Source organism: Oryx dammah, unplaced genomic scaffold (assembly GCF_014754425.2).
Source record: "Oryx dammah isolate SB20612 unplaced genomic scaffold, SCBI_Odam_1.1 HiC_scaffold_3, whole genome shotgun sequence".
NCBI lineage: Eukaryota > Metazoa > Chordata > Mammalia > Artiodactyla > Bovidae > Oryx > Oryx dammah.
The window spans coordinates 109,627,486-109,640,820 of NW_024070187.1; the positions used below are offsets into that span (position 1 = coordinate 109,627,486).

The 13,335-nt window shown below is 41.1% G+C and overlaps 1 protein-coding gene across 1 annotated transcript; it reads left to right on the forward strand.

Moving 5' to 3' along the window:
- The first annotated feature begins 3,573 nt into the window (after positions 1-3,573).
- FAM200B (family with sequence similarity 200 member B) lies at positions 3,574-11,951 on the forward strand. Its single transcript, XM_040237554.1, is given in 3 exon segments — positions 3,574-3,806; positions 8,955-10,075; positions 10,077-11,951. Coding segments are annotated over 2 exon segments (1,974 nt in total). The 5' UTR covers positions 3,574-3,806; positions 8,955-9,692; the 3' UTR covers positions 11,668-11,951.
- Positions 11,952-13,335: the final 1,384 nt, after the last annotated feature.

Consider the following 13,335-nt stretch of genomic DNA (forward strand, 5'->3'; position numbering starts at 1 on the left):
AAAAACATTCAGAAAACAAGAATATATTATTTTACTCTGGAGGTTAGGAAGAATTTCTTAAATAAGACATAAGATAGGCCATTAAAGAACAAATCTTACTTTCATTAAAATTAACTCCTACCCATCAGTAAGAAAAAAACAAATAGCATAACAGAAAGGTGGACAAAGACATAACAAAAATTTTTATTGGTATAGAAATTTTAAAAATACATGAAGATATTCAACTCTCCTTAGTTTTCAGAATAGTGCAATTAACACAACAGTAACATTTCACTCTTATCCCAACAGACTGGAGAAAGTCAAGTCTGACAACACCAGCTTTGGGCAAGGATGTAGAATAAGAATTCTCACACATGCCAGTAGGATTGTAAGTTGGCCCAAGCACTTTAAAATAATATTGGCATTACTAATTAAACTGAACTTATGCATAATCCCATCTAGCAATTCTAACTGTATTCATCTGCTAGGGTAGCCATAACAAAAATACTAGAGACTGGGAGGTTTAAAAACAGATTTATTTCCTCAGTTTTGGAGGCTAGAAGTCCAAAATCAGCTTGGCTTCTTCCCAGGCCCCTCTTCTTGCATTGTAGATGTCTTCCTCAGTGTCTTCACTGGCCTTTCTTCTTTGCATGCACATGTCCAGTGTCTCTCTGTATGTCCAATCTCGTCTTTTTTTTTATTAATTTATTTTAATTGGAGGCTAATTACTTTACAATATTGTAGTGGTTTTTGCCATACATTGACATGAATCAGCCATGGATGTACATGTGTCCCCCATCCTGAGCTCCCCCTCTCCAATCTACCTCAAATCAAACATTAAAAAGAAAAATCAACTCCAGCTACATTAAGGATTGAAATGAAAAACATTCAGAAAAAAAGAATATATTATTTTACTCTGGAGGTTAGGATAAGTCTTCTTAAAAGAACAACAATCAGACTAGACTAGAGCACTCCCCACCAAAGGTCTCATTTTAATTAACTATCTCTTTAAAGACTCTATCTCCAAATGCAGGCAATTCCTGATATACTGGGAGATGCTGAGAATCAGAGCTGCAATTAAGAATTTTGGAGAATCCCAATTTAGCCCATAACACCACCTCTAGGAATATCAGCCAGAGAAACTTTTGTACGTGTTTGAGAATGCTGATAGCATTTAGTTCATAATAGTAAACAATACAGCAGATAATTCAAGTGTGTTGTCTATCTAAAGCAAAGTACTATATAGTAGTGAAAAGGAAAAGACTATAAACGATTTGCCTGCCAAATGCAGGAGCCGTGGGTTCGACCCCTGGGTTGGCAAGATCCCCTGGAGGAGGGCGTGGCAACCCACTCCAGCATTCTTGCCAAGATAATCCCATGCACAGAGGAGCCTGGTGGGCTACAGTCCATGGGGGCATGAGTCAGACACAACTGAGTGACTGAGCATGCATAGCAACATGCATAGATCTGGATCATTCTTAGAAAGTGTTAAATGGAAAAAACTCATTACAAAAGAATACATGCAAAATAGCTACCAGTATTCTTGCCTGGAGAATCCCAGGGACAGAAGAGCCTGGAGAGCTACAATCCTTAGGACTGCAAAGAGCTGGACACGATTGAAGGGACTTAGCACAACATAATAAGGTTAAAAGAAGCAAAGATACATTGGATATCTGGGGGATACAGTGGGTAGCCTTATAATAAACTCTAAACAAAAGCAAAGTAATGAATAACAGAAAATTCAGGATAGTGGTTTCCTCTGGGAAGGAAGGAGGGGGAATACAGTAAGAGAGACATACGTGTGTGTGTTAGTTGTTCAGTCATGCCTGACTCTTTGCAACTCCATGGACTGTAGTCCACCAGGCTCTGCTGTCCACGGGATTCTCCAGTCAATACTGGAGTAGGTAGCCATTCCCTTGTTCAGAGGATCCTCCCAAGTCAGGGATTGAACGCACGGTGCCTGCAATGCAGGTGGACTTTTTGCAATGCAGGTGGACTTTTTGCCGCTGAGCCACCAGGGAAGCCCAAGATGACCTTGGTATTCTATTTGTCAATTAGATGTTCACTGAGCATTGAAGGCCAACTGAGACCACTTTGTTATCAACAGAAGCAATACTAACTTTGGCAGCTTTCAAGATTCTTTCTCTCTGCATGGAAATAGTGGACCCAAGCAAATTCAGCTCACACACTGGGTGTTTCATTCACCCTGATCAAAACACTTAAAATTACAGCTGGTTCACACTAAGCTTTTGGGATACTTTGGAACACACTTGCTGATGCATGAAATAAATGGAGATGCAGCCTAGATGCTCGCAGAGATCAAGATATGGGGCCCCGAACCTGAAGTGCCCAGTGTAGTTGCAGGGAGGGGAGCTTGGCAGGGCCACTGCCCCTGTAAAGGGTCTACGTGAAACAGACTCTGAAGGCTAAGCATACCAACTCTTGTTGCTCTTTGCTTATTTTTTTTTTTGGTAAAGGTGAAAACCCTTCCAGATTTCCTTCAACTATCAACCCTGGTGCTCTGTGACAGCCTAGAGGGGCAAGATGGTGTGGGATATGGGAAGGAGGTTCAAGAGGGAGGGAGCACTGATCACGGATTCACGTGGATGTATGGCAAAACCCAACACTATATTATAAAACAATTATAAAAATTAAATAAAAACAAAACAGGCACTAATACAATACAGATCTTTCCTAAAAGTGAAGTGGCCTAAAGCAAACTTTTAGAAGTGGGGGAGACCTGTATTATCAACCTGAAAAAGAGTTGTCTGGTAACAAAATGAACTTTTCTTTGCACTGACTTATTCTGTGCCCAAAAACGTGTTCTGTTAAACTATTCACAGGGCAGAAATAAAATATATATATATATATATTTACTTGAATACATTTTGATAGCTGTTGCTGTTATTCAGTCGCTCAGTCCTGTCCGACTCTGCGACCCCATGGACTGCATGCAGCACGCCAGGCCTTCCTATCCATCACCATCTCCCAGAGTTTGCTCAAACCCATGTCCACTGAGTCGGTGATGCCATCTAACCTATCTCATCCTGTCGTCCCGTTCTCCTCCTGCCTTCAATCTTTCCCAGCATCGGGGTCTTTTCCGATGACTCGGCAATTTTAAAAATCTCTGTAATTCTCTTACAGAGACTGACAAAATTAGCGTTCTCTCGTGGGGCCGAGCGGGGCTGCCCGGCGGGAGGCGGCGGTTCAGCATCATCAGTCACCAACATCATCAATCACCAGCATCATCAATCATCATCAATCTCGGTTCCGGAGCGGCTGCTGGGCCAGCTGGAAGGTCTGCTTAATTGGTACCAGCCTCTTCTCCGCTCCCATGGTGCCAGACCAGATCGAGGCGAAGCCGGTCCGCGCTAGACGACAGCCAGAGACCGACCACCATCCGCGTCTCAGCAGACGCTCCCAGCTCCGATCAGTCAGCCGCACACAGCCGACATCTCGCTTACCGCCGGAGCCTTCAAATACCTCCCGCGAGAAAGGCAACATCGCGAGATAACTGCGAGGGCCGCCTCCTGGCTTCGCGCGTGCGCAGAGGCCCGAGCCGGCCCTCTTCCGGTTGCAGGTGGGATGGGTTTCTCTGGGTGCGGAGGCGAGGCCGGAAGTGGTGTTGAGTAGGGAATGGGGAGCGAGGTACCCTGGCGGTTGGTAGGTTAGGCGGGAGGCTCGCGGCTCTGGGCTGGAGGTAAGAACGAAGAAAGTCGAGCTCTGGTGGGAGCGGTCCGGATTCGTCTGAAGGGAGACGCTGCGGGGTTCGTTGGTGGGAGGCACGTTTCGGTTTTGCTCAGAGGACGGATAGACGTCCACCGGAGGTAGGGAGCTGCGATCCGGGATCCGGGGGCAGATGCTCTCTGGTCGGCTGAAGGGGTCAGGCTGGGGTTCGTAGACCTAGTTAACTCCTTTGAGATATGGAGGAAACGGGAGTCTCCTGGGAAGAGGATTCCATTCTAATCTAGTTAAAGCTCATACCTGCAAAGTCTTCCTCTTAAGGCATAATTAACTAATGAGTGCACGATAACAATACAGGAAACGAATATCAGAGACAGAAGGTAATTTAAAGTTATTGGTTATGAGACAAGCAGGCAGTGCCTTCAGGAAAGAATCCCGCCTTAACCATCCCTTTTAAAAATAGGATATTTTTTGACTGACAGAAAGTAAAAATAAAACTATAACCAATACGTGTATACTCAACACCCAACTGGAAAAATTATTATTATATATTTGAAGCCCTTGGTCTGCTCTATCCAATTCGATTCTGTTCTCTCTTGACCAAGGTCCCTCCCCTTTAAAGCACCTTTATGTTTTATTTTTTAATTACATGCACAGTGCTGTTTTGCATAGTTTTCACAGTCAGAAATGTGTATATCCTTTGGCAGCTTTGTTTAACTTAATGTAAGATTTGACAGTGTTGTGTAACTCTAGCTCATTCATTGTTAACATCTGAACAGCCGTGTTCCCATGTATGAATATACCCACTATCCATTTTCTTGCTTTGTATTCCCAGAGCCTGGTACATTGTAAATCCTTACATGTTAGTTGAATGGGTAAATGCTGTGGCATTTGAGCTAAATCATAAAGAATAAATAGGATTTTAAATGACTTAAAGCAAGAGAAGTATTCCAGGCACAGGGAATACCAGCCAGAATGAAAACAGAAGTGTGAAAGTGCGCGAGGTATTTCAAGAACTCACGGTAGTTTTAGAGCTTGAAATGTAGGATTGTATGGAGATACCAATTTAAATGACATTATCCTGAAGAGATTGCACTGGTTCATAGCCAGTAGAGGTTTTTGAATTATGAAGAAACTGATCAGAGCTGTATTTTTAGAAGATAGTACTCAGACCACTATGGAAATAATGTCTAAGAGGTAAAAATTCATGGCAGGTAATTAAAGACCACACCTGTCAGGCATCATAATAATGATCATTGCTTTAAGCACGTAAGGCAATCATGCAGACCTGCTTAAAACCTTAGAACATTCTCCTAGTCCATTCACAGCACTTTTGTAGACAGTTATTTCATACCTTCTGTCAAGCTTGCAACATTTTCTACTTCAGTCTCCCATTGAGTTATTACCTTGTATCCTCTTTCAGTTAAAAAAGGACTTCCACATGCTTTCTCCCTCACATTTATCAGGTCTGTACACTAATACACTGTGTCTACTATTACTGTAGGTGAATTGTCTGAAGAGAGCAGGTAAGCCCTTTAAGAATAATAATGAATACAACAGTATACACTTGCTCTGAAGCACAGCCGAATGGACTCCTAAAGAGGCTTCCCAGGTGGCACTAGAGGTAAAGAACGCTCCTGCAGATGCAAGAGAAGTGGGTTTGATCACTGGGTAGGGAAGATCCTCTGCCATGCCACTTCACTACAGTATTCACGCCTGGAGAATCCCATGGACCAAGGAGCCTAGCAGGCGGGCTACAGTCAATGGAGTTGACTGAAGCGTATATCATTCTATAATCTCTTTGGGGCTTCCCTGGTGATTCAGACAGTAAAGAATCCGCCTGCAAAGCAGGAGACCCAGGTTCGATCCCTGGGTCAGGAAGATCCCCTGGCGGAGGGAATGACAGTTCACTCTAGAATTCTTGCCTGGAGAATTCCATGGACAGAGGAGCCTGGTGGGCTATAGTCCATGAGAGTCACAAAGAGTTGGACAGGACTGAGCTACTAACACTTTCACTTTCAAAGAGGATTGGGTCGAAATGAAAATAGTAAAAATAAAGAACAGAATGATTTAAAGACAATTGTTTTTGTCTAAAAGAATTATTCATACCTATAATAATATAAATGAGAGGTTTTTATTTTTAATCTTTCTTATTTTCAGGTAGATTTATGTGTTTGGCTTTATAAGATAAATCTAAATATAGTTTACATTTATGTTTATATAAGCAGTTTATTTTGAAATATAATATTGTGGATCCAGTTTTAAATGTCTCACTAATCTTTGTCTTACATATCACCAAATTGTTCAAATATAGTTTGGTAACTTATTTTTCACTAATAAAAATAGAATGTCCATGGTACAGTTTACTATAGGTGTCATTCATTCTCTCATTTAATCTTTCAAATGCATTTATTGAGAACCTACCATGTGACAAACACTGTTCTAGGAACAGGTAGATAAAAAGATTCATTAGTGGAAAGTCACTAACCTAAAACTGTATCCCATGCCTCTATTAATACACCTTGGTATATAAGATGCTTTCAGCTACAAGTATTTGGTTACCTTAACTCTTGAAAGTCTATCCTAAAGAATGGCTAAACTAGATGCACAGCCAATTAAAGAGCATTATTGCTCTTCTTATTTATCAAAGATCCAGATGGAGTTGCTTTTCCAACAGTTTAGTTCCAGTTTAATATGGTGATGCTCTCCACCATACTTTGCCTCCATCTGGGAGGCATCTGCCAGAAACTCATTACTCCTGCTAACTACCTTGGCAGACAGGATGAAAGACCTCCAAAGAAAAGCATTGCCTCTTTCTCAGAGGAGGGTAAGATACTTTGAACATGTCATCTTTGGGGAAACATCTAAGGAAGATTAAGTCAGAAGCATCTATCAGACCCCAAATTCTCTCTCCCATAGGTTGCTAAGTCGTGTCTGACTCTTTGTGACCCCATGGACTGTAGCACACCAGGCTTCCCTGTCCTTCACTATCTCCCTGAGTTTGCTCAAACTCATGTCCATCAAGTCGGTGATGCCATCCAACCATCTCATCCTCTCCTCCTCCTCCTGCCCTCAATCTTTCCCAGCATCAGGGTCTTTTCCAGTGGCTGGCTTGTTAAAAATGAGCATCCTTGTTAAAAATGCATGTTTACAAAACAGGGCAGCAGTCAGGTTCCTTAGTGTTTACCCAAAGGAGTGGAAAACTTTTTTGTACACACAAAAACTGGCAGCCCATGTTTATAGCAGCTTTATTCACAATTGCCAAAAATTGAGAGCAACTAAGCTGTCTTTCAGTAGGTGAGTGTATAAATAAACTTATAACCAAACAATGAAATATTTTTCAGTGCTAAGAGGACATGAGCTATCAAGTCATGAAACTACATGGAGGACTTTTAAATGCATATTACCAAGTGAAAGAAGCCAGCCTGAGAAGTCTATATACATGTAATTCTAACAGTATGGCATCCTGGAAAAAGCAAAATTGTGAAGCTGAGCCGGTTAAAAAAAAATCAGTGACTACTAGAGATCAGTGGGGTTAGAAAGAAAGGGAAGGATAAATAGAGCCACAGGATTTTTAGGACAGTGAAAATACTCTCTCTGATGCCATATGGTGGATACATGCCATTATTCATTTGTCATAACTCATAGGATGTATGACCCCAAGAGGGAGCCTTAGTGTAAGTGATGGACTTTGGGTGTTAGCGATGTGTTGGTGTGGCTTTGAAACCTGTAACACGTACCACTCTGGTGGGGGATGTTGATAATGGGGAAAACTGTATATGTGGGAGCAGGGCTATGTGGGGAAAAAATCTCTACCTTTTGCTCAGTTTTGCTGTGAACCTAAAGTTGCTCTCTAAGTTTATTACATTAAAAAAAAAAGTATTATACATGACATACTATAAGTCCCCTTCAAGTTTACTGTTAAATACAATTTAATGAAGTCTTACAGAAGACTCACCAAGGCCTTCTCCCTCTGGCAGCATCTTTCTTGTTTCAAGGTCAAAACATGATGCCTCTTTCAAATCTGGCGTTATTAAAAGATTCAGTTCAGTTCAGTCGCTCAGTCGTGTCCGACTCTTTGCGACCCCATGAATCGCAGCACTCCAGGCCTCCCTGTCCATCACCAGCTCCCAGAGTTCACTCAGACTCACGTCCATCGTGTCCGTGATGCCATCCAGCCATCTCACCCTCCGTCATCCCCTTCTCCTCCTGCCCCCAATCCTTCCCAGCATCAGAGTCTTTTCCAATGAGTCAACTCTTCGCATGAGGTGGCCAAAGTACTGGAGCTTCAGCTTTAGCATCATTCCTTCCAAAGAAATCCCACGGCTGATCTCCTTCAGAATGGACTGGTTGAATCTCCTTGCAGTCCAAGGAACTCTCAAGAGTCTTCTCCAACACCACAGTTCAAAAGCATCAATTCTTCAGCGCTCAGCCTTCTTCACAGTCCAACTCTCACATCCATACATGACCACAGGAAAAACCATAGCCTTGACTAGACGGACCTTAGTCGGCAAAGTAATGTCTCTTAAAAGATTAGACCGGAATAAATACAGTGGTGACAGACTGATGAAAACTGATGGCATTCAGATCATTTGTGGGCTTCCCTGATGGCTCAGTAGTAAAGAATCCACCTGCCAATTCAGAAGACCTAGGTTCAAACCCTGGGTTCGGAAGATCCCCCTGGAGGAGGAAATGGTAACCCACTCCAGTGTTCTTGCCTGGAAAATGCCATGGACAGAGGAACCTGGTGGGCTACAGTCCTGGGATTGCAAAGAGTCAGAGGTGACTGAGCACAGATGAAAGACTTTACCCTTCTTCCGTTCCATTCTCACCCCCACCCCCACCCCCGCACACACAAATTGGCATTACTTAATGGAGAGGTTTGTAAGGAAATGCTGTGTTATGCTGATAAGACCCAAATATCCCAAGTTGAAGAAAGCAGTGCAGTAAGTACTTCCAAAATGGGCACGGTCAACATGAGCTAAGAGGAAATAACACTTGGTGGATGAGCTGTGTTGCTCCACGGTCTGCTGTATTCAACTTTGGCAGTGTACTCTGCGTCGTCTCCTGGTGCCAACCCCCAGGTCTTGCATCATTTTTTCTCTCTCCCAGTCTTGGTTGAAGTGGTCTGCCTTTTAGAAATGGGCCTAAACCTGTATAACGTGGTGAGGAGAACTACAGCTTTTTACTTCAACATCCATGACCTTGGATTTTGTAAAGGTCACAATAGCTGAGAACAGTACTGCTCTGTCTTGTAATGCTTAATGTCATATTTCTGGTCTTATTCCCAGGTCAAGGATGCATTCTAAGAAAGCTCTAAAGATATATCACCAGCTCCAACCGTATAGCTGACCTAGCCATGGAAAACCTCACTGGAACCTTACTAGATCAAAGTGTAATCTTAAAAAATATGCTTCCCATCAGAAAGTATCAGGAATAAAAATCTGAGATGTATACCCACCACTTCAAGGAAGTTCCAGTGTCAGCCAACAATTTAGCAGATCAGCTAGTTTCTTTGATCAAGCAGACGTAGTCAAGCTACCAACACAACAGAAGAAAATGTCTCTGTATTTTTCATGTTATGTTTGGTACCCATTTAGTAGGTCATGAAATCAATTTTGTGAGTCATTATGAACATTTTTTAAAACAAAATAAAATTTGAAATATCAGAGTGCTTTGCATAAATCCTTTGCCAGAATCCTGCACCTTGCAGGGAATACTAAGGTCAGTTTCAATATGTGAAAAGATATTTGATGCAGGGGATATGATCAATATAGTGTCCATTGATTGGTTAAGAAATGGTTTTTCAGTCATTTGTTCATTGATGTTTGGTTTTCATAACAAAACGGCTCATGTGCAGTCTAGGTGTAAATTATAACTTGCAACTGGATATAAAATCTGAGATGTTCAACTGAGATTCAGTTGCAAATTGAATGTTTTGGAAAGATGTTATCTAGGCTATAAATATACACACATAAATATATATATTTGAGTTAGTGGCAATTTTAACATTCAAAGTTGCTTTTAAAATGGATCATTTCTTTTTTAAAAGAAAGAGGAATAATGAAGCAAAATATGCAAAAGCATGTTCAAGTTCTACCTCTGGATCTGGAAGTGTGACCAGTGACAATTATGAGAAAAATATTGACTCTAATCTGCAAACATCAACTGCATTTGAACCACATTTCAAAAAGAAAAAAGTCAGTGTGAGACATTATAATGAAGATTATTTAAAATATGGTTTTATCAAATGTGAAAAACCCTTTGAAAGTGACAGACCTCAGTGTGTTATTTGTAATAATATTCTTGCAAATGAAAGCTTAAAACCTTCAAAATTAAAAAGGCACTTAGAAACACAGCATGCTGAACTTATTGATAAGCCTCTTGAATATTTTCAAAGGAAGAAAAAAGACAAAGTCACCAACACCATTTCTTAGCTATTCTACTGTCAGTGAGAAAGCCTTATTGTCATCATACTTAGTTGCATATCGTGTGGCAAAAGAGAAAACGGCTTACACAGCTGCAGAAAAAATTATTCTTCCAGCATGCTTGGATATGGTGCATACAATTTTTGATGATAAATCTGCAGATAAATTAAAAACTATTCCTAATGATAACACGATAGCTCTTCGAATTTGTACAATGGCCGAGCATTTAGAGGCCACGCTTACTACTCGATTACAGTCAGGAATAGACTTTGCAGTTCAGTTTGATGAAAGCACTGATACTGGAAGCTGCACAGCACTTTTAGTCTATGTGAGATACATGTGGCAAGGTGACTTCATGGAGGATTTTCTGTGTTGTTTAAACTTAACCTCATGCCTAAGTGAATTAGATATTTTCACAGAATTGGAAAAATGCATTGTTGGTCACTATAACTTAAACTGGAAAAACTGCAAAGCAATCACAAGTGACGGAACAGCAAATGTAACTGGGAAACAGAGCAGAGTAATTAAAAAGTTGCTCGAGGTGACTAGTGCCATGTGGAATCACTGTTTTATCCATCGTGAAGCATTAATGTCCAGAGAGATCCCACAAAATCTCATGGAAGTATTGAAAAATGCAGTGAAAGTTGTTGATTTTATTAAGGGAAGCTCACTAAACAGCCGACTGCTTGAAACCTTCTGTTTAGAGATTGGAGCTAACTATACCCACTTACTATATCATACCAAAGTCCGCTGGTTATCTCAAGGGAAAATACTAAGCAGGGTTTATGAACTCAGGAATGAGATCCACATTTTTCTCACTGAAAAGAAATCTCATTTGGCAACTATTTTTGAGGATGATATTTGGGTAATGAAACTGGCATATTTAACAGATATTTTTGGCATCCTTAATGAACTCAGTTTAAAACTACAGGGGAAAAACAATGATGTATTCCAACAGATGGAACGGATACAAGGATTCCAAAAGACATTATTGTTGTGGCAAGTGAGACTGAAAAGCAACCGTCCTAGCTACTACATGTTTCCAAGATTTTTGCAGCACATCGAAGATAATGTTATTAATGAGAACATTTTGGAGGAAATAAAACTAGAGATACTGTTGCATCTCACGTCTCTCTCTCAAACCTTTAACCATTTCTTCCCAGAAGAGAAATTCGAAACACTAAGACAAAATTGTTGGGTAAAAGATCCATTTGCTTTTCAAAACCCAGAATTAATAACTGAGTTAGACCTGGTGCCTGAAGAAGAGAATGAATTATTGCAGCTCAGTTCTTCATTCACATTGAAGAATGATTATGAAGCATTAAGTTTATCAGCATTTTGGATTAAGATAAAGGAAGATTTTCCTTTGCTAAGTCGAAAGAGCATCCTGCTACTATTACCATTCACAACGACTAGTTTGTGTGAACTGGGATTTTCAGTCTTAACCCAGTTGAAAAAAAAGGAAAGGAATGGATTCCATGGTGCAGCAGAGATGCGGGTAGCACTCTCCTCCTGTGTTCCAGACTGGAACGAGCTCTTGCGCAGGCAGGACACTCCCCACGTTAAATCAGTCTGACCCGGTTTTTGTTTGCGTTTCATATTTTGTGATCCTTTCCTGTGTTGTATTTAAATGTTAATATAGCAGTGTATGTGGTAACTTATGTTTTATTTTGGTTAAATTTAAATACTAATAAAATAATTTTATGTCCATTGAACAGAAATTAATGAATTTTGATTAGCGGTCATGCACTGTTGTAGAGACATTTGGGATATGAAATGAAGAAAACAAAAGATCATTCTCTAGTGGAGCTTTAGTTCTGGCAAGGAGGGAAAGACAATAAATGTAATAAATACAACCTGTATAATATTTAGCAGATAATAAGTGCTGTAGGAATGGGCTTCCCCCATGGCTCAGTGGTAAAGAATCCCCCTGCAATGCAGGAGACAAGAGACATGGGTTCGATCCCTGGGTCAGGAAGATGCCCTGGAGGAGGGCATGGTGACCCACTCCAGTATTCTTGCCTAGAGAGTTACATGGACAGAGGAAGCTGATGGGCTACAGTCCCTGGGGTCACAAAGTTGGGACACAACTGAGCACACATGCAACGTAACAAGTGCTATAGAAAGTAATGAGAAAGGAGGTCAGGGAAGTACTGGAGGACCAAATCATGAAGGTCTGTGCACCATTCTAGCGCCTCTGGGTTTTGCCAGTGACAAGGAGAGCAATTGAAGGGTTCTGTGCAGGAGAGACATGGTGCGAATTAGGTTTTCAAAAACTCCCTTTGACTTCTGTTTTGAGAATAGATTGAATTTAAATGTTGCCTCTTTAAAGAAGTCCTTCCTAGTCACCTTAGTTTGGGTACATCCTTTATTCTTCTATTTCTTTGCTTTCTTGGTGGTATGTAATTTCTAATATTTGTATTTATTTGATTACTGGTTCTGTCAGTCTGCCACCTTGGAATGCATGCTCCATAGGAGCAGAAATTGTGTTCCGTCTTGCATGATACATAGTAAGTGGATATTTCATTTGCATTTGCTGAGGCACAAATGAATCTGTGATACCTATCACTTGTAACCTGAGGTCATATTCCCTGGAATAATTAATCAATGTATGGCAAATTTCTTTGCCCTTTTTTTACATTTAAATATCTGATTTTGTGGGACTTACATGGTGATCCAGTGGTTAAGACTTTGCCTTCCAGTGCAGGGGGTTCAGGTTCAACCCCTGGTCAGGGGACTAACCATGTGTTTCAGTTGGTAAAGAATCCGCCTGCAATGTGGGAGACCTGGATTTGATCCCTGGGTTGGGAAGATCCCCTGGAGAAAGGAAAGGCCAGTATTCTGGCCTGGAGAATTCCATGGACTGTATAGTCCATGGGGTCACAAAGAGTCGGACACAAATGAGCGACTTTCACTTCACTTCAGGGACTAAGGTCCCGAATGCTGCGAGTTTTGACCAAGATTTTTTTTTAAGTCTGATCTTTGTCAGATTAGAAGTGTCCCCAAATGGCACTGATTGATGTTGCTTCCTCACATCATTGCTGAAAATTAAGCAACTTAATTGCTTAACATGTCTTCCTCAAACTGCTTTCAACTTCTGCCTCTCGTATTTCCTGACCCCCCTCCCCACCTGTTTCTTTGGGCATGGTCTTTCTCTAAAATCACAGGTTAGCAAGTCCTTTCCATCAGCCTCTCCTAGCATTATTGTAATCTTTGGGGATTTTTTTAGTTTTTTCTACTCTGT